Source organism: Dromaius novaehollandiae, chromosome 1 (genome assembly GCF_036370855.1).
Source record: "Dromaius novaehollandiae isolate bDroNov1 chromosome 1, bDroNov1.hap1, whole genome shotgun sequence".
NCBI lineage: Eukaryota > Metazoa > Chordata > Aves > Casuariiformes > Dromaiidae > Dromaius > Dromaius novaehollandiae.
In genome coordinates, this window is record NC_088098.1 from 3,024,221 (window position 1) to 3,042,233 (window position 18,013).

The 18,013-nt window shown below is 45.6% G+C and overlaps 1 protein-coding gene across 10 annotated transcripts in view; it reads left to right on the top strand.

Annotated features, from left to right (window-relative positions):
* Positions 1-18,013, top strand: part of CELF2 (CUGBP Elav-like family member 2) — a 515,386-nt gene that overhangs the window by 294,394 nt on the left and 202,979 nt on the right. For 3 of the 10 annotated variants that reach the window (XM_064501791.1, XM_064501863.1, XM_064501914.1), the window contains exon 1: positions 1,207-1,510. The exons of 6 other annotated variants lie outside the window; for them this stretch is intronic. In XM_064501791.1, the coding sequence (XP_064357861.1) occupies positions 1,437-1,510 (74 nt within the window). In that variant the 5' untranslated portion in view covers positions 1,207-1,436. Of the gene's footprint in view, positions 1-1,206; positions 1,511-18,013 lie in introns of those variants that run through there. One more of the 10 variants, XM_064501971.1, reaches the window with a different exon arrangement.

Genomic DNA, 18,013 nt, shown 5'->3' on the forward strand with positions numbered 1-18,013 from the left:
TGAGGATGAGGATGAGGAGGAGGCATGGCCCAGCGGCGCGGGGTGGAGACTCCTGGCTCCCAGGCGCATCCCCATCGCGCCGAGCTGCTCACGCTTGGCAGCAGCTGAAACCTGCCCCTTCCGCAGCAGCAAAGCTTCGGGAATTGAAAGTTAATCCAAGTCCGCTCTGGGCTGGATTAAGCACCACGGAGGTCTCGGATCAAAACCCAGGTGGCTGTGTCCAGCTGGGGAAAGTCTCTTTATTTCTCCTCTGCGCTTATTCCTCCTCCTCTGCGTAGGCGCTCTGTACATCCCGCTATGCATCCACGTACACCACGGTTGGGCTTTGCTCTGTGCGTTTCGACATAGGTGCCGTGGCGATATAGGGACGTATAGGGCAGGAGGGATGGATAACGTGATGGGCATCTGCTCACAGCTGTCCTGCAAGGGCCAAGCAAACCTTGCCTTTCTTTAGACTTGCAAAGCAGGCAAAAAAAATTTCGCAGCCTGAGGGTTTTTTTTTCTTCCTTTTCACTGCTTAAAATGGCAAAGTGCAATAAAGCGGCCTCTTAAAACGGGCCCCGGCCTGTCGTCTTCTTATCATACCGATGTTGGCCAAAATTTAAAGAAAAGCTGGCCTGATTCAGAGCATATTTATGTATCAGTCACTTTAATGTTATTTCGGGGGGATATTTGAATGGTTTAAATGTAGTTGTTTGTAAGCAGGGTTGGCAGCGCTGGTTACCATCCACAGCGGCTCACCGCTGGTGCGCTGCCCGCGGGCAGCCCCGAGCACGGGACGGGCTTCGGGCAGGTCCGAACCTTTTACCGCCGGCGTGTTTAAATCCCCGGGTTTTTTTAGCAGGGCGAGGGGATGCAGCAGCTAGGTAGCCTGCGAGGAACCAGCAGCAGCCAGAGCCGGTCGAATCGGGGCCGCGGCTTTTACGCCTCCCCGGGGGCGAGGAGGGACGCAACCAAAGGGTTTTTTTTTAATTATTATTTTTTGGAGAGGACACAATTTCGTAATTTTTTTCTTTTTTTTCTTTTTATTTCTTTTTTTTTTTTGAATTTTTGGAATGAGCGCGCCCCCCCCCCCCCCCGCCCCGAGCGCTCCGCGGCAGCCGCGGGCGGAGGCGGCGCGCAGGGGCCGCGCAGCGCGGCGCCGGCGGGGGCGCAGGGGTTAACGCGGAGCTGCGGCGGCGGCGGCGGCGGCTCCGCCTCCCCGCGCAGCACCTGGTGCTCCGCAGACAGTTGCCTCAGCAGTCGCTTGCGGAGGGGATTGGCGGAAAAAGGCGAGGAGAGGAGGAAGGAAAGAAAAAAAAAAAAAAAAGCCGGAGAGGGGGAGAGCGATGTGACAACTGCCGGCGCTGGCGGCTGCCGCGGGGAGGCCTCCGCACCTGCGCCTGCCTCTCCGCGCCCCAGGCGACCCGCTGCCCGCGCAGCGCCCGCCGCGCAGCATGACTTCTGCCTTCAAGCTGGATTTCCTGCCGGAGATGATGGTCGATGGCCGCTTGCTCGTCCCCGACAGGCTGTGAGTACCGCGGGGCAGCGCCCGCTCCGCACCGCTCCGCTCCGCTCCGCGCCGGCGCAGCCCTCTGCCCGCGGCGCCCGCTGCTCCCTGCGGCTGCCCCTCGCAAAGCCGCGCGTCCGGTGTGGGAGCGCAGAGGGGTCAGAGCAGCCGCGCACCGCGGGGGATTTTTTCTTCTTTTTTTTGCTGTTTTGGGGGGTTTTTCCAAGTCGCGGCAGCCGCGCGGGACGCTGAGCGCCGCGGGGAGGCTTCGGGGAGCGGCGCCGCGCCGCAGCCCGGCTCCGCCGGGCGCCGCGGAAAGTTGCGCCAGCCGCGCAGAGCAAACCCTGCGGGCAGCGGCGACGCTGAATGCAGCGTGCCCCGACGTTAAATGCATAGGGGCTGCGTGCCCCGACGTTAAATGCATAGGGGCTGCGTGCTCCGCGGTCTCGGTCGCGATGAGCCACCGCCACCTCGCTCCCCTTCCCATCGGGTGAACATCGCCGAGCCCCGCTCGCCGCAGCCAGCAGCACCCTGTTGTCCCCGAGGCTTATATAACTTTAACGTGCTTCCACGTGCGCCCCCTTCTCGGCTTTGCTGCTGGTCCCTCTTTAATTTTGGGGGGGCCCTTTGCAATCTCTGCAAGGGAAGAAAAACTTTCGCCTCGGTGGTGGGGCACCGCTCGCCCACGGGGCTCGGCTCGGCCGCCCGTCCGGGTCGCTGCGAAGACGTGGGGTTTCGCGCGAGCGTGTGTCACTCATGCAGATCAATACCCCGGCCAAATCACGATCGACCATGGCACCTTGCATGCCTGAAGGAAGTTTTAGACTAAATAACATGGGGAAGCTTTGCTGCACCCCCTTTCTAAAGTTGCGTTTCAGCACTGAAAACATCTTCCTTACTATTATTTTTTCCCTCTCCCCTGCCATGTATGTGTGTATTTGCACATCCCCAGCTCTCTGGGCTGATCAGCGCCGAGGAGAGAAGTGTGATCACTCTTCGCGGGTCGGGGCCACACGGGCACCGTGCCCTCGGCCGGCCCGCCGCGGGCGGCAGCGAGCCACCGCCGGCGCAGGGCACGGCCAAAGTTAGGATGCTGCACGAAACTTTTAACCCCGCCATCTGCTCTGGCCGCCGAGCGCAGCGTTCATTCAGTTTTCAGCAGCGAGGGATTGTCTATTTTTAGCACGAGGCAGTTACCGACGTGCATGTAAAAACCCTCTTCTGTTTTACAAGGGAATTTTGGAGAACTTTTTTTTTTTTTTTAAGCCAATGGCATATCACGTATTTTAGGAAATTGGTACGATATAATATCACACTTCCTACTGTTGACACGTATAATAGTTCTTTGTAAAACATCCTTTTCAATAGCATCCATTCTTTCGATGAGCAGCAGAATTAGGATCTTTAGGGAAGAATCTTTGGGGCATCCTAATACCTTATTTTGCAAGTTCGCTGCCAGCTTGGTGACTGTCAAGGTTAAAATGCTCTGACCTCGGTTAGATCTGTAATTGCTCTTAAACGTTGCTTTCTTCCCTGTTTTGCTGCTGTTATTATCTGGATGGATATAAGTGAAATAGAAATATCGGATACTTTGAGCATGGCTATTTAGTGTGCTTAAACTCTGTGCATGGCATCACTGTACCCGATTCGTAACCGGCTGGTAATTTTGGAAATACAAATTCATTAGTGAAATGGCATTGGAAAATAGACGCTGGAGGATATGCAGTATAAAAACGCACAAACTTCTGGTTTTTGAGGGCAAGTGGCAGGAGGATGCTGCGTCCGTCGTAAACGCGTGAGAAGAGATCGCTTGGTTAGTGTTGTGCTGAAAACATCAGAAATTGTTTGGCATCTCACTCGTAGCCTGGTATTAATTCTGTGTAGCAAGCAATTTTGGAAAGAAGATGTAGCTGGAAATGTGTGTGCCCGTGTATTTGGGCAGGGTAGGAGGGGGTTAACGGTTACTAAGTGCAGTTATAAAATGCGAGTTCAGGGTAATTTGCTTAGCAGATTCATTGAGAGAGTTGCTTGTACGTGCAGAGTCTCTGGTTATAAAGCGGTTTGCTTGCGGGTTAAATACTCCTCGCAGTGACCCCCCACATTGATTTCTGCAAAACCACCAAAGATTTTCGGTGACATGACAGGCTTTCCACTGACCGGGCTTACCTTTAATGTAAATGGGTAACAGTGCTTGTTACGACAGGGGCAAGTTCATGCTTGACTTTAATGCCTGGGTATAATGTCGTTAAAATCTGTGATACTCATGTTGGAGGGCGAAAAGCCGTGCACGTGCAGCCGGGTGGGCTGGCAGTTCTGCGTGGAAGCGTTCGGTGTTTGCATTCCTGCCTCTCCTTACCCGGGACGAGTCCAGTTCAAATATGTGTGCAAAATGCCGGTTAAGCAGCCGGTGCAGATCAGTTTTCGGTGCAATGCATTTTTACATCACTGAACATTAGCTAGGTATTGCTTAATAAATAAGGGATGCTATCATGCTTGCACTTTAAAAAAACGAAACCTGCCTTTCACCACTAAACCTGCAGAATAGGGTTTCTTTTCTTTTCCACCATAAAGCTGTGAATAGCAAAATTAACTTTTTTTTTTTAATCTACCCCATAGGGAAAGCTCCAAATACTGTCAAAATAATTTATCAGCCATTTGCTTGCTTTCTTTTTTTTTTTATATGCAAGATATCACACTGTGAGTTGCCAGCTCAGAATGTGTGTCTGGGGATCAGCTGTTTGCTGGGACTGTAACCTCACCTGCGTACCAGCGTTTTATTCCATCTTCGATTTGGTGGGAACATGATTTTAGGTATTGTGACCTGCTGCTTAACTGTGACTTCCTGAACTGAGATTACTTGGGTCTATACTGATGGAGAGCAAAGCGGGAGGAGAAGAAAATTCTCGACTGCTGACAAAAAAATGCTTCAAGAAGGAAAATGAATCTTTAAATACCTACTGAGTAAATAGGATTTCATGGGGTCCTTCTCCCCATCATCTTTTCTAGTAGCTGCCTGGAACCACATTCGGTATTTAGCCTATGAGAACTCTTAACACATTTATTAATATTTATCTGTTTCTTCCACTCCCTAGTAATATGATCACGCAAGTTTTTAAGCCTCCCCCACATGTACTCAGCCTCCAAATTAATAATCAGCTATGACTGCTTTAGAACTTCGGTAACTCTAAGTATTTCATCGGCATTTTTGCATGTTATGAGCATTTAGACCATTCGAGTCTCATAATTAATTCACAGGGTGATAGAAACACATTGCACCCATTTGACCAAGGGGAAAGGTGTGCAAACCCCCCTCCTTTTTCAAAACCCATGGCATGAAGGGAATACGCTTTGGCAGGACATCACCCTCGAGGGGAAATTCACTGTGGTACAGGTAGAATGCGTAAAACCCGCTTTCCCTCTTAAATGGAGGGGTGAATTTTTTCATCGCTCCAAACTGCATTTCCTATAGTGGAGATATATATTTTATATATATATATATATTTTTTTTTTGCATTCCTATAATTGCAAAGTATATCGCATCTCCCGACGAGGCTCCCTTTGATTAAAACCAACTCGCGGCAGGGCGAGGGTAGCCGGCGGCGAGGGCACGAAGTGCGGGTTGCGCGGCGGGAGCTCAGCTTTGCTGAGCGAGGAGGTGGGAAACCAAGGAAACCTTTTGCAGGTACAAGAAAAACGCCAGAACCAGTATGCCGATTTGGAAAATAAAAACTAATTAGAGCAATAAATGTAATGTTCTCAAGTAATTGTGAAATAATTATTCCCCTTTAGAATCATCATACTTTAATTGCTTTTCCCCCGCATTCCTCCATCTCTGCTCCTGCAGAAGGGAGGAGAAGCACTCGTGCTCCCTCCAGGATTTCATTTTTCATTTGCTGTAAGCTGCTGGCTTTCTCGTAAAGGTTTTCAGAAATATGTTGCCTTAAACGCTGCTGCGGTCTTCCATATGGTGGTAAGTAGAAAAGGTGAGTGGCAGATGCTGAAGCTCTAAATTCGCTCCCGTTGTCCGGCTGCAGCACCTTGAGGTTTCGTTGGGGCGGTTGATCCATCCACTGCGTCGCGGGTTTATAATCTGTTTCTCGGGGGGGTTTTTTTTGGGCACACTTCGGCGATGTTTTCTCTTTGCTCGCAGCCTGATCCTTGAAAAATCAGCCGACAATAGTTGAAAATTGTAATATTAATAAAGAGGAGATCATCTGGCCTGCAAAATGACATCTGAAAGCAGCTTCTGTTTTGCGTTAAATCTTAATTACTCCATTTAAATGAATGCCTAAATGAGCCAATTCACAAAGGAGTTGCCTACTGTACCAGTTGTGCCTGTTTTGGTCTTTTTTTTTTTTCCTTTGGATTTGCACAAATTAAAAAAAAAAAAAAGGTTTATACTGAAGAGATGCTCTTGCATCTCGTGATGCAGATGCGAACAGTGGAGGATCTTGGTCCGGTGCTCTGCTCTGGGGCAGCTGCTTTGGCTCCCCTTGCCTATGAAGAGGTGGGACTGCTCGAAGCCAAGGCTGAAGGCAATGCTTCGGAAGAAGCAGTCGTGTACGGTTTGTGGAAGTCAACAGCGAGGGCTCTGAATCGGCCCTTTGAGCATTATTTTGCACCCTGGCCCCTTGTTGCTCTAAGGGGCAGCACATGACGCCTGCGGGGAGGAGGTCCAGGGGACCAGGACCAGGAGAGATGGTTGCACCACGGCTGTGAACGCCCCAGCCATGCTGTGCCGGGTCACGCAGCGAGGACGCAGTTGTGTCCAGCTCCTCACAGTCCTCGGAGGACCTCCTGTCCTTCCTTTCCCTGTGGTGTGCTACAGTTTGAGCCGCTCCAGGTTGCCATAGGAAGAGCAACAACAACCGAACTCTCCTGTTTTATTATTTTTACATCCCTGTTAAGTCGTCCCTTAAATTGTTATGTGGCTCTCACTCCGGGGTTTTAAAGTTTACAGCCACGGTTATTTTGGAGACGCAGCCGTTGACCTTTCGTGAAGATGGCATTAGTGATTTTTGTTGTGTTTTTTTTTTTTTTAATATAAGTTATCATCAAAAGGAAAAAACAAAGCAAATACAGTCCTGGCAGAAAGGCCAAATACCACCTCTCTCCTAGCATTGACAGTAACTCATTGCAATGCCCATCTCCAACTTTTTCAGCGTCTTGCCATTAAAACGCAGTGGCTTTGAGGCAGTGCTGGAGTGGGCAGGAGGGGCAGAGCTGCCCCAGTGTAGCCAGTTGCCTCCACGGAGGGAGGAGAGGCAGCCCCAGCCTTCTGCCACGGGCTGCCCTGGCTTTATTTTGGGCCTGGTTGCTGCATCACGTGTCTTTTGAAGCAATTCCCCACCAGCGAGTCATAGCCGACAAGAGCTACCTGCTGTTTCGTAACCCTGAGAAGTAACGAAGGTCCCTCCTCCTAATCCGAAGGCATGGCGCCGCGTTCGGTGGACGCTGCTTCTCTCCATTTCTTGCTTCTCCATGGCTTTACACCACCAACTCGCTCAGCAATGCAAAAAAAAGGAAGCCCCAACGGCTTGGCCCACCGTTGCTGTGCCGCTGGCTGCAGCCCTCGCCGGCGCGCGGTCCGTGCATGCCCGGGCGCGCGGAAAGTGCACTTCATTTGCCTGAAAACAGACCCAGGTAATTGAAAGTTATTAACTCCTGGCAGAGGATAACCGCATTTGAAAATCCACAAAATCAAGTGATCCGTTCTGTTCTTCTGTGCAATTTTTTTTTCCCTGGCTCGTTCACTTGCCCAGATCTGTCAGCTCTCGTCTGCGATTCATTGTTAGCGAGAGAGACATCTGGCTCGGCCCCTTATCAATAAACCCTTTTATTTTTTTTTAATATTTTACCACAGATGGGCTGTAGAACAAGCACTAGAAGCCTGAAACGTTGTCAAACACACTCCATGCCCAGTGGCTATATCTTCGAGAAAACCCTGTTCGGGAACTTGCTTGCCTACAAAACACTGCAGAAATTCCAGGCAGCTGCCTGCACTGCTGCGCGATTTCACAGTGCGTTTTAGTGAACTTGATTGCCTTGTCCCATCCTTGTTCTAAGTCCTAGGTCCTTCCTTTTTTTTTTTTTTTTCAAGTTTTATTTGCAATATTTACATATAAGCGTATATAAAAATTAATTATTTCATTAACCAGTAAATGAACTTTCCAATTTTTAAAATTCAGATTAAATTTCTTCTTCCACCAGCTTCTTGTTTGGAAACTTGTTTTTCATGCTTTAACTCCTTTATCTGAATTAGTTTAACCCCTGGCTGTCCAAAAAGGAGAAAAAAGGAGGGAGGGGGAAAGTGTGGGGAATCACAGTACATTACTATTAGTTTAAGTATGAATTTTGGTGTGGAAAGGATAGTGCTTTTGGATTATTTAGTCTTTAAAACTGCTTCTGGAAAATACTCCCATGGAGCCCTGAAGTTTTAGGATGGCAAAGGGAACATGGGTTGCATTTCCCCCAGCGGGTTCAGAGCTACCAGCTCTTTGCAGAGTTGAGTTTTGAGTGGGAGAGGAAGAGGGAAAAAATGTAATTGGTGTTTAATTTTGTGAAGCGGCTCTTAGAAGAAGAGAAGAATGCCTCTGGACACGTAAAGCAACAGTATCTGGTATTTTATTACAGGCTGTAGGCTGTGGTCCATGTGCAAGCCGCCTTCCAATGCGCTGATAGGACTTTGCCTTGACCGAGGCATGCATTGCTCCCTGCGCCAGGCTGGCCGGCTCTGAATCCAGAATTGCAATCCCATAAATATTTTTGCATTCCTTTTCCCCACGGCACACTTCAGCATGAACTTAAACCCTGAAACGTGAGATGCCTAACTTTCCAGGTACGCTTCTGGTTCGCTAGACTTGCAACGTTGGTGGGAGAACAGAAGATGGTCGAATTTAGTTTGGCATAGCCTACGCTGTAGTTTTTGGAGGGATGTTCATACCTCTCAAGGTGGGAGCAATGGGTTCTTGTGTTCTTGATGCGCCTTCTCTTCTATGCCAGGGAGGAAGATTCATATCGATGCCTCTGGGTTTTTACTGATGTCCATCTCTAGCGTTTGGCTGCAGGAGACAGAGCGCAACTTTTCTTTTTAAGTTTGTGTACTGTCTGTGGAGAAAGGCTAAACTCATAACGGGGCTCAAACACGCTGAAAGAAGCTCCCAACAGTATATTGCAGATTTTTAATGCAATTGTGTCTGTCCGATTTTATTACTGCTTAAGTGTACCTTAAAATCTAACACTCTAGACCATGCTTACCTACAAGATAAGGCTGTGGAGATTAGGACAATCTCAGAGTTTTAATGTCTTTTTCTCACCATGGCTCTGGTGGTCCCCCAGTGTTTTAAGGGAATGGATAAAGCTCTGTGTGCCTTGCTGTATATCGTAGAGAATAATGTCTTTGAGGCAGATTCTGTGTGTTTTTGAGCTTTTCTGCAGTGGCTGTTATAACAGGGCCCTGGACTTTGACTTAGGGTTATGGTAATGTAAGAAAGGAGCAAATCTTCAACATCCAATGCAACCCTTGGACTATGCAGTAATTCCTAGAGGAGCAAGACCTGTTTCCCAGCCAGAAATACTGCATACAACGCTTAGTTTGGCCCAGGCAGTCTCCAACTGCGCTGCCTGAGAGCTGTGTTATCAGGATGAAGTGCTATTCCAGCCTCCTTTAGGTCATTTCTCCTCCCCCTTGTGTGTGCTGTTGATCGGATTTGGAAAGAGGTCCTGCCGCAGTGCTGCTGCAGGAACAGCAAGCGGCCCATTACGAGAGAGATGCAAGCGGGGATTCAGAAAGGAGCAATTTGCGGCTTGCTCAGATGCCCAATATTGCTCTCTGGAAGCTCTGCAGGAACTGGAGGGTTTGGGGCTGTTTCCATGCCTCTCTGCTTCCTCTGGGCTCACCTCCACATCAGAAGCTACTTAGAGGTTTTATTTCACTGGCCTTCAGACGGCTGGAAGGTCTCTCAGCTTCCCCAGGCTCTCGGTTTCTCCTCCAGCAGCAATGGGGATGAAGAGGACTGCAGCTGACTTCAGTCAATCAGATTTTTCTCCTTGGGTTGAAGACATAAATATGAAGTGAATGTAGGGTGGGGAGATGCTGCACATGTGTGTGATGCCTGGCTGCTGCGCGTGGGCAAGGTGAATATTGTGCTGGGCAGTGGACAGAGTAAAACCGGGAGGAGGAAGGTACGTCTTTAGGTGGGCTTTCGTAAAAGATGCTAGTTCAAGATTACTTAGCAGAGAAAAAAAGTGTTATTTTTAAGAGCATAATTTGTGTCAAAAAGAACAAAGATCATATTTTTAAGCCCAGCAAAGCCTCAAATCCCAGGAAAGGCAGAATTGCTGCTGCCGATTTTGGGGATGCAAACCTGGAAGGCTGCATGGAAACTTAGAAGGAAATAAATCACCTGCTTTCACCCTTTAAAATTCTTTTGGGGGAAAAAATCTGTAAATATTTAACAGCAAATAATCACCTAGCCAAGAACCGGCATACAAAGCCCTTTTATCCAATCCTGTAATATGTTGTAAATAATGAAAACCCTCATAGGTCTATTGAAAAACTCGGGTATTTTAATCAGCGACGATGCTGAGAATCTAGCACTTTAAAAAAACCTATCAACAAAGCTAAAACTCTTTTCCAGTCTCTTACCACCTTGTGTCATATTTTTCTCTGTCCTTGACATAGGCAATTCGTCCTCCTCCTATCAGTTTAAAATGCCGGGAGCTTTCGGCATGCTTTGCTCCATGTTGCATGCCTGTGAGAGGTCCCTCTCCCACCTCGCGAGGTAAGAAGCGCCCTGCTCTGCTATCTCCACTCAGCCACTGCTGAAAGGTCGCTTTGACCAGTGGGTCACCCTCTTATCACTGTGCATTGAATAGTCAAACACACACCTTTGTGCTTAGTTGCTCCGGTGGAAGAAATTCTTAGAAATATCTGCAAAGCGGATGCTGAGTTTTCCTCTTCCTTTGATAAGATAGGTGAGAAACACTTAGCAGCCTTGGCTCCAGGTTTATCAATAACTGCCTAGAATTTAGATTAAAACTGCTTAATGATTTTAGAGTCTTATAATCCAGCTAGTGGCTTATGTCTTTAAACTTTCTGGAAGTAGGACCATCCTTTTAGGTCTGTGCTTGTTGACCCAACACGTTGGAATTGTCATCCCTGACTATGATTTTCCAGGACTTCTGGAGATATCGATATACATATATATCTGGGGATATATATCTATATGGATATATAGTCTAATGAAAATTTTGCTTGACAAAATACAATAGATTTTCTGACCCTTTTCTAGTGGGTCTTTTACCAGCAAGTTGTGTCAGCACAGTTTTTTGAACAGTGGCAAGTCTACTACAACAGTTGTCAACCAAACATGATACTATCATGTTTTTTTTCTCGCAGCTGCAAGTTGCCCTACTTACCAAATGCAAATCACTGTGGAGCTACGTAGCATGCCTTTCTCAAGGGCATCTGTTAATTCCGCATGATAAGCTCAGAGTTTGAGCCAGGATTTTTGAGCGTTGGAAGACGACCGGGTAAAACTCGGCTGAACTTTAATGTAATCAAATTTTGAAGAATTCCCCCAAATCGGAGCTATGACTGACTTTGTGTGTTAGTAGTTGCTTCGGTGTAAGGTGGTGATGTGAAAGCCGCGTCGTTGGAGGAAAGGGTATTCCCCCGTACAGCATGCAGCAGGAATAGTCATATGCGGGGTTTATTTAGGTTATGGCTCTTTTTTGACGTGCTTGATTGTAGAAACTGAACCTGATGGTAAAGCTCAATTAACGTGGGTGGTTTAGAATCAGATCAAGGATCCTGATTCCACAGAGACTGATTTTTGTGAATAAATTAAGGTCTGAATCGCGGGCTAATTGAAGTCAGCGGGAGGACGCCCTTTGATTTGCAAGAGCGCTCTACCTGGGATCAAGTGCACCATGCACAAATAAAGATTTTATGCTCATTGGGCACATTCAGGGTGACAAGGACTTAAGTTTGGTTCTCCTCTTTGCTTCTGAAACACAAGTGTGTGCTTCTCCCCAGAGTCTTTCTGTTGCTGGAAGACAAGTATTTGGGTAGCTGCGGGCTAGGACTCCCAATTAGCAAAAATGCTAGCTCCAGGTGCCAAGAATCACAACGCTTTACAACATGGAGAGAAAGTTTTGAGTGACAGCAAAATAATTTTCGGTTCTCCTGCTTTGCCTTTAGGGTTTTGAGACATTAATTTATGGCCTTGTAAAACAAAACAAGAAAAAGTCCTGTCGATCTGATGTAGCGGTAGGTCTAATGACATCGAAAGGCTTTCAGTAAAATTGTGGGCTTCGGTGATACGAGGGTCTCCCGGCTCGCTTGCCTTTGTGCTGACCCCAGCATCAAGCTCATGTCTGCCTGCTCACTCATAGGAGATCTTCAGGCCTAAGCGCCTGTGAGATTTGGGGATAGCAGATTTTGGGATGTAGGTGCTTTGTTCTGATGTGAAAATCTGCATCATCTTCTCCTTTATTGAGTCTTTTCTCTTGAAATCAGGTTAATTTTCTCAATGCACTCCAAGGGCTGAATGCACTGAGCACCAAAGCAGTGTCAAGACCGCTGAGGCCTCGAGCTGATTCTGGCGTACTACTGAGGCAGAAGCACAGTTACTTTGAGTATACAAGCTCAAGTCATTTTTACTTAGGATATAGTTAACTTACATTATAACTCCTCTGGTACAGATTCCTCTCTGAGATCAGATATATACATTTAATTTTCCACTAAAATAATTCACTCTGGGTGGATCTTCAGACCAAATCAAATGCTTGATTTCTCTTCCTTAAATCCATCCAGAGGGGTCAGTTGTGTTAGTGTTGAAACAGTCTTCGTTCTCCCTTTTAAGCTGGGCCTGGTTAGTTCGTCCCAAAATAAATTCCCCTCTTGCCACCTTGATGTTTTTCTCTTGTTATTTGCTTCGATCTTCATTTGCTTTTGCAATTGCAAAGCACGTGGTCGTTTGAACAGAAAGCACTGAAACACCTCTCTGTCTTTGAATTAAAATATTTTAAATACTTTATAGCCACCAGATTTTCAAATCAACGCCAGTACATTCTTGTTCTGGTTTTTGTAGGTTCCCTGCGCAAAGAGCAGCATAATGGGAAAAGGCGAAGTGGGCTGAAGGTATGGGTTAGTATAAAACGCTGTCCTTTTCCCACTGAACATTAGCTTGTTGAAATGGTTCTCCTCTTGGCAGAAGACAAGCTTCATAACCTAAGAGGATGGAATTTGAGTGGAGTTTTCATGCCCCATGTGCTCATTGTGTTCTTGCTACTGATGCAAACATTATCTATAATTACATTTTCAAGAGACTGAAAATTGCTGTCTTTGTGGAGCAGAAATGCAGCTGAAGAATGGAATGTATATCCTCTCTACCCTCTTTATAAGGCTTATAAAAATCAAACTATAAGGCCCAGTACTGTAGCTTTCAGGAAACCAGCACCATTTGTCTGTGTTAAAGCATTTTTCGTTTACAATTCTGACCTTTTGATGATGGAGTTAGGGAAAGTGTGCTATTATTTCCAATAGTTTGAAGCTGAAACGAGGCAAATTAAAAATTGTACTTGGGAGCAATATAAACAAAGAGCAATTGCTTGGTTGCTTGTTTGTTTTATTATTATCATGGATTTGAGATTTTACTTATAATTGGTGGCAACATCCAAGTTTATCAGATAGGTCGTAGCAGGGGTGTTAAAACTTCTGGCCATACCGTACTGTGGAACTGCCATACTTCTAAGGAGGAGGCAAATGGTACCGAAAACGCAGTTTTTCACATTTTTCCTCCTGTGCATCAAAGAGTTTTGGTATCACAGCTCAAACTCTGCACCTCTAGCTAAAGTACCTCTTCACTAGATGAAAACCTTGCCGTTTTCCCTTTCTGTAACTGGAGAAACAGCAGTCATATTTCAGGGGAAAGGAGATGGATGTACTTGGTTTTCTAATAAAATTTATTCTAATAAAATAAGTATGGAATAATAAATAAATATAATAAAATAAGTGCTAATAAAAGAAGCTGGAAATTAATATAATTTAATAATAAATAAGTGCTGGAAATTAAGTCACAGGCTTTGAGGAGGAGATAGCCAATCCTGAAACTTTGCAGCGTGGTTTTGAGTAGAAACTCCTGGAATCACGGAATATCGATTAGCTGTTGATAACACACATTCTTTTTTCTGTCTGGAGCTTTAATTTGAGTGGGTTTATTTTTTCCCAAGATGTGGGATGGATGAATCGTCTCTGACAGGGGAAATGCTAGCGTTTGACCCCGTGGAGGTGAATAGCAGGGAGATAAATGTGTGCGCCTCCCCCTTCGAATGCAGCTGTTGGTGCTGTGATTTGCTGCATTGACGAGTGTGGTCATAGCTGCTTAAAGCTCCTCTTAGGGATGCTAGAAAATAAGGAGAGATGGTGCTGCATGCCTGTGCATCCATAAGCAATTGATAGTGCGTGCACGTAGGTCAGTGAATTTATTGTTAGTCGCACAAGTTAAAGATACTTGTGCAAATACTTTGGACTGAACTTAGTGTGTGTCAGTTCACCACTGTGCTTTCCTTCTGGCTAGTTCTTCATATTCTAAAGATGATGATAATTTGGATGTTCTTCATAGACTTTTAGGTTCATGGTTTATTAAAAAATATATATATATTTGAACAAAATAGTGCCAGTCCCATTAAATATCTGTTTATGGCCACCCAGCTCAGGGTCACCAGCTCACAGCCAGGTGACCATAAGGGCCACGAGCTCCAAGTGCTTTATGCTGTTGCTGCCTGGGTTGGTAATTCTGCCTCTGAGCTCTCCCATCTGATTGCTGCGAGTTAACACACGCGAATACTGTCGTGAGTGAGTGCTGGAGGTCCCAGGACAGCAGCTATTCTTAGTGGTCCGGCAAAACTTATTAAGAAAAGTAATTAGAACAAAGCTCAAATACATTAGCCTCTTTAATGCTCCTGAATTCTCAGAGCTATCTTCTACGTTGACGGAGGCTGTGCTTCCAGGAGAGAAGTTGAAGTCACTTTCTTTGCTGAAGTTAAACCCACTTTGGCCTTAGCATCCTGACAGAAGTGTCTTTTTATGTAAGAATAATAATAAAAAAAAGATAGTGGTATGCTAATTACCAAAAAAAAATCCATTTGTAATTTTGTTTTATGCTGATTTTCTGTGGAGGCCCAAGGTTCTGGCTTTCTACCTATCTCATACATGTGTGCTGCTGTCACCCTGTCACCATAAACCCTTCAGTCAGCTCCTGAGGTTCAAAAAAATGGCTATATATCTGTTTAGTTTTCAAGAAGAGTCTTTTCGAAAGCTGGACATTTTTTTCTTTCTTTCTTCTTTCTCTCTTCCCTATCTCTTAACTCTGGTGGGCTACAAATGTATTTTCTGTCTTGCCACACCACCCAGGGTTACATTTGCTCGACAAATAGAGTCTCTGCCATCTTCCTGAATATTTGTTTTTCCACTGGAATCCAAAAAGCAGTCCCTAGCTTATTCGGTCTTTCTCGTCTGGTGAATCAAAACTATGTCCCTTCAGTCTTTGGGGAGATTTCTTTGGTCTTTAAGCTACTTAAGAAACATGAGCGCTGTCTTCCTGATAGGGGAGAATTCAATTAAGTTGAGGACCTTCACTGGAGAGCGAGACGTGCCCTATCAAACAGACTAGAGCGAGAGATGTTCCTGAATTTTCTTGTCGTATACCCATATACATTCAGCTTACATACTTACCCTCCATCCCGGGTATCTGATTCCCTGCTAATGCCATTCTGATGTGCATGGACAAGAATTTAACGAAGTGTCCTTTGACCTGTAGGATTTTCAGATAGGCAGGTGCAGAGAGTTTGAGCCAGGCAGGAAAACGGGTTTCTAGGTTTTACCGGCCCAAAATACTCACATTCATTGACTGAAAATACAATCTTTTTATAGCAAGAGCTATGAGCTATTTTTCTTTCATTATGCCAACAAGTGACAATTTTTAGTTCTTCACTCCTGCCACTCTCAGATTTTTTTTATTGTCTTTGTTCTTCAGTTGCCTTAGAGAGGTCTTTTGACACTTTCTGTGCGGTTGCTTTGTAGGCCAGATAGTCATATCTAGCATCAGTCCTGGCAATATGCAGCCTGTGTAGTAAATGTCATTGAATAACACCCATTTGTTTGGGCTTTTTTTTCTCTAAAATAAATTCCTCATCCAGTAGAAGCTGTGAGGATTGCTTGGCAGCTTGTATTTCTTGTGTCCAGGACAGCTGAGAAGACCCATCGCTATGACCATGCCCGTCCTTTGGTATTTGGCTTTCCTGCTCCGTAAGCTTTAGTCCTGTGGGGAGATGAAACATTAGTTTCACTAAATTGGTTTGCTTCTGTATTAAATCAAACTTATCTTATTTCAAATCTTTGTGCCTAACTTTTGTAAGGCGTGGAAATAGCACCTTTGTTAATTTGAGAAGATTTTCATCAACATTTTCCCCAAAGACTCACATAAAGTAGGTCCAACAACTCTTGAGGCAGACTGTTTTACCCAGTACTGTAGACATGAGGTTTCATGGTAGTTTCACAACCAACTTTTTAATCAAATTTGTTGTTTGAATATGAATATTAGAGGAGCCAGAAAAGAGTCTGCCACTACCTGCCTTAAAGTAGCTGCTTTCCCGTGCTAAGGAATTGAACTCCAGTCCTGAGGCTATTTTATTCCGTAATGCTAATAGCACTAATACAGTATCATTGTGTTTGAGGCTTCAAAGATACTATACAAGCATTTTCCTATGATTCCCTGATCTTTGCATTTATATGCAGCTGTTTGTTATTCAGTTCAGCCATCAGCATCTAAGTCTCAATGGACCATGTAATATGCAGCTGTAGCCAGATGTAATGCTTCCTATTCCTAAATGTTTCTGTTAGAAGCTAAGAGTGGCAGGCTAAAGACTACTGATAACAGTGTTGCTTGCATTAATATAAACTCTAGAGCTACACTGATTCTGTTTGGCAAATTTATTCCATGGCCAACAAGCAGAGCAATATTTCCAATCTCCATCGTTGCTAGCAGTGTTGACATTAAATACGTCGAGTATGTCTGCGCTGATAGGGAATGTACTTATGTTGCTAATTCAAATAGGGGAAGGATGTCCAATCTGCATAAACAAATATATTTTCAGATACAGTTCTATTTAAGAGAGATAAAGGCAAAAAGGAGCCCGTTCTAAACAACGACTCACAATAATTTAGAAGAGTTCAGCAAATCTTTGCCCTCTTTAATTTTCTTCATTCTCCTTGGGTAGCTAGGAAACCTTTATGGCATCTTGTTCACATTGCACTCAAGCCTTGCTCTGCCATTCAGATTTGGGTGCCAGCCTGCCAGGGTAATCAGAAAGTGGGATTTTGCAGCCACGATTCGTGCGAAGCGTTTGGCAAGTCCCTTCCACAGTGCCAGGGGTGATATGTGGACCCTGGGGTCTCGGTGACTCTGGGAGCCTTTGGCCAGGAGAGTTGTTTGCACCTGCAAAATGTCAGTGGAAACTCAGCATATTTTGAAATCTTTATGGAAATGGACTCTTCTTGAGGGATTTTTATTTGTCGTTAGCAATGAAACTTAAACCACCTGATCTGGCTTCTGCCTTGTCATTTAGAGGTGCATCCTCAGGCTGTTCAGGTCTGCTGCTGCCCTGCATGCCACGCAAGACGTGGGCACGGCTTGGTACCCGAGCGAACACCGTTGCAAAGGATTCAGTGGGATTGCAATGACCTAGGCAGGGGCAGTGGTCGTTTGAGAGCAACTCCATCAGCGCAGAGCTCAAACCAGCTCAAAGTCACCGATTTTGCCGAGCGGCCGCCGCCAAGCACCTCTTCTGAAAACCACTAATGGGCTGTTTAATTAGGTGATGAAAACTGTTTACAGTCGGCGATCCTGAGTTTTGTCATTTTAATAATGGTTAAATTCAATCTCTTTCGTGATTCTTGGCATCCCTCTCGTCGTTTCGTAACCTGCTTACGTCTAGTTTAATTCGTTTGAGTGTATTAAAATTGAACCTCTCTCGTGCAGCAGTGTGTTTGCTTAACTGCACTGTGTCATTATGATAGGTGCAGAATGACTAACACACAGCCGCGGCTCTTAAACAAGCAGAGTGTTGCACAAGGATACGTTTGTGGAAGACGCACAGTCAGCTCAACAGGAGCTAAGTACACGAGACCTAGAGAAAATCCTTGCAACAGCATCCAAGTTTCAGCTGTTCTTGTGCACCCATTGCTCCTGGAGCGTGCTGTCCTCTGTTTAGTTCCCAGCTTGATAATATTTGACCTTTTGAGAAGTTAAGAAGGAATAACATACAAAAGTGTCCTTATATGTGTCTCCTTGACTTCAGTGGTTGCTGTATGCTCTTGGCCAAGAGGAGAAATTTTCTTTTAATTTTCCAATGCTTATCTTTACTTAGAGAGTGTGAACTGGGATATTAAGAGGCGCTGACCTGTCTGATGATGCCCTTTCGCTCTGCATGCTATCTAAGCTTACTACAAAGACCTGC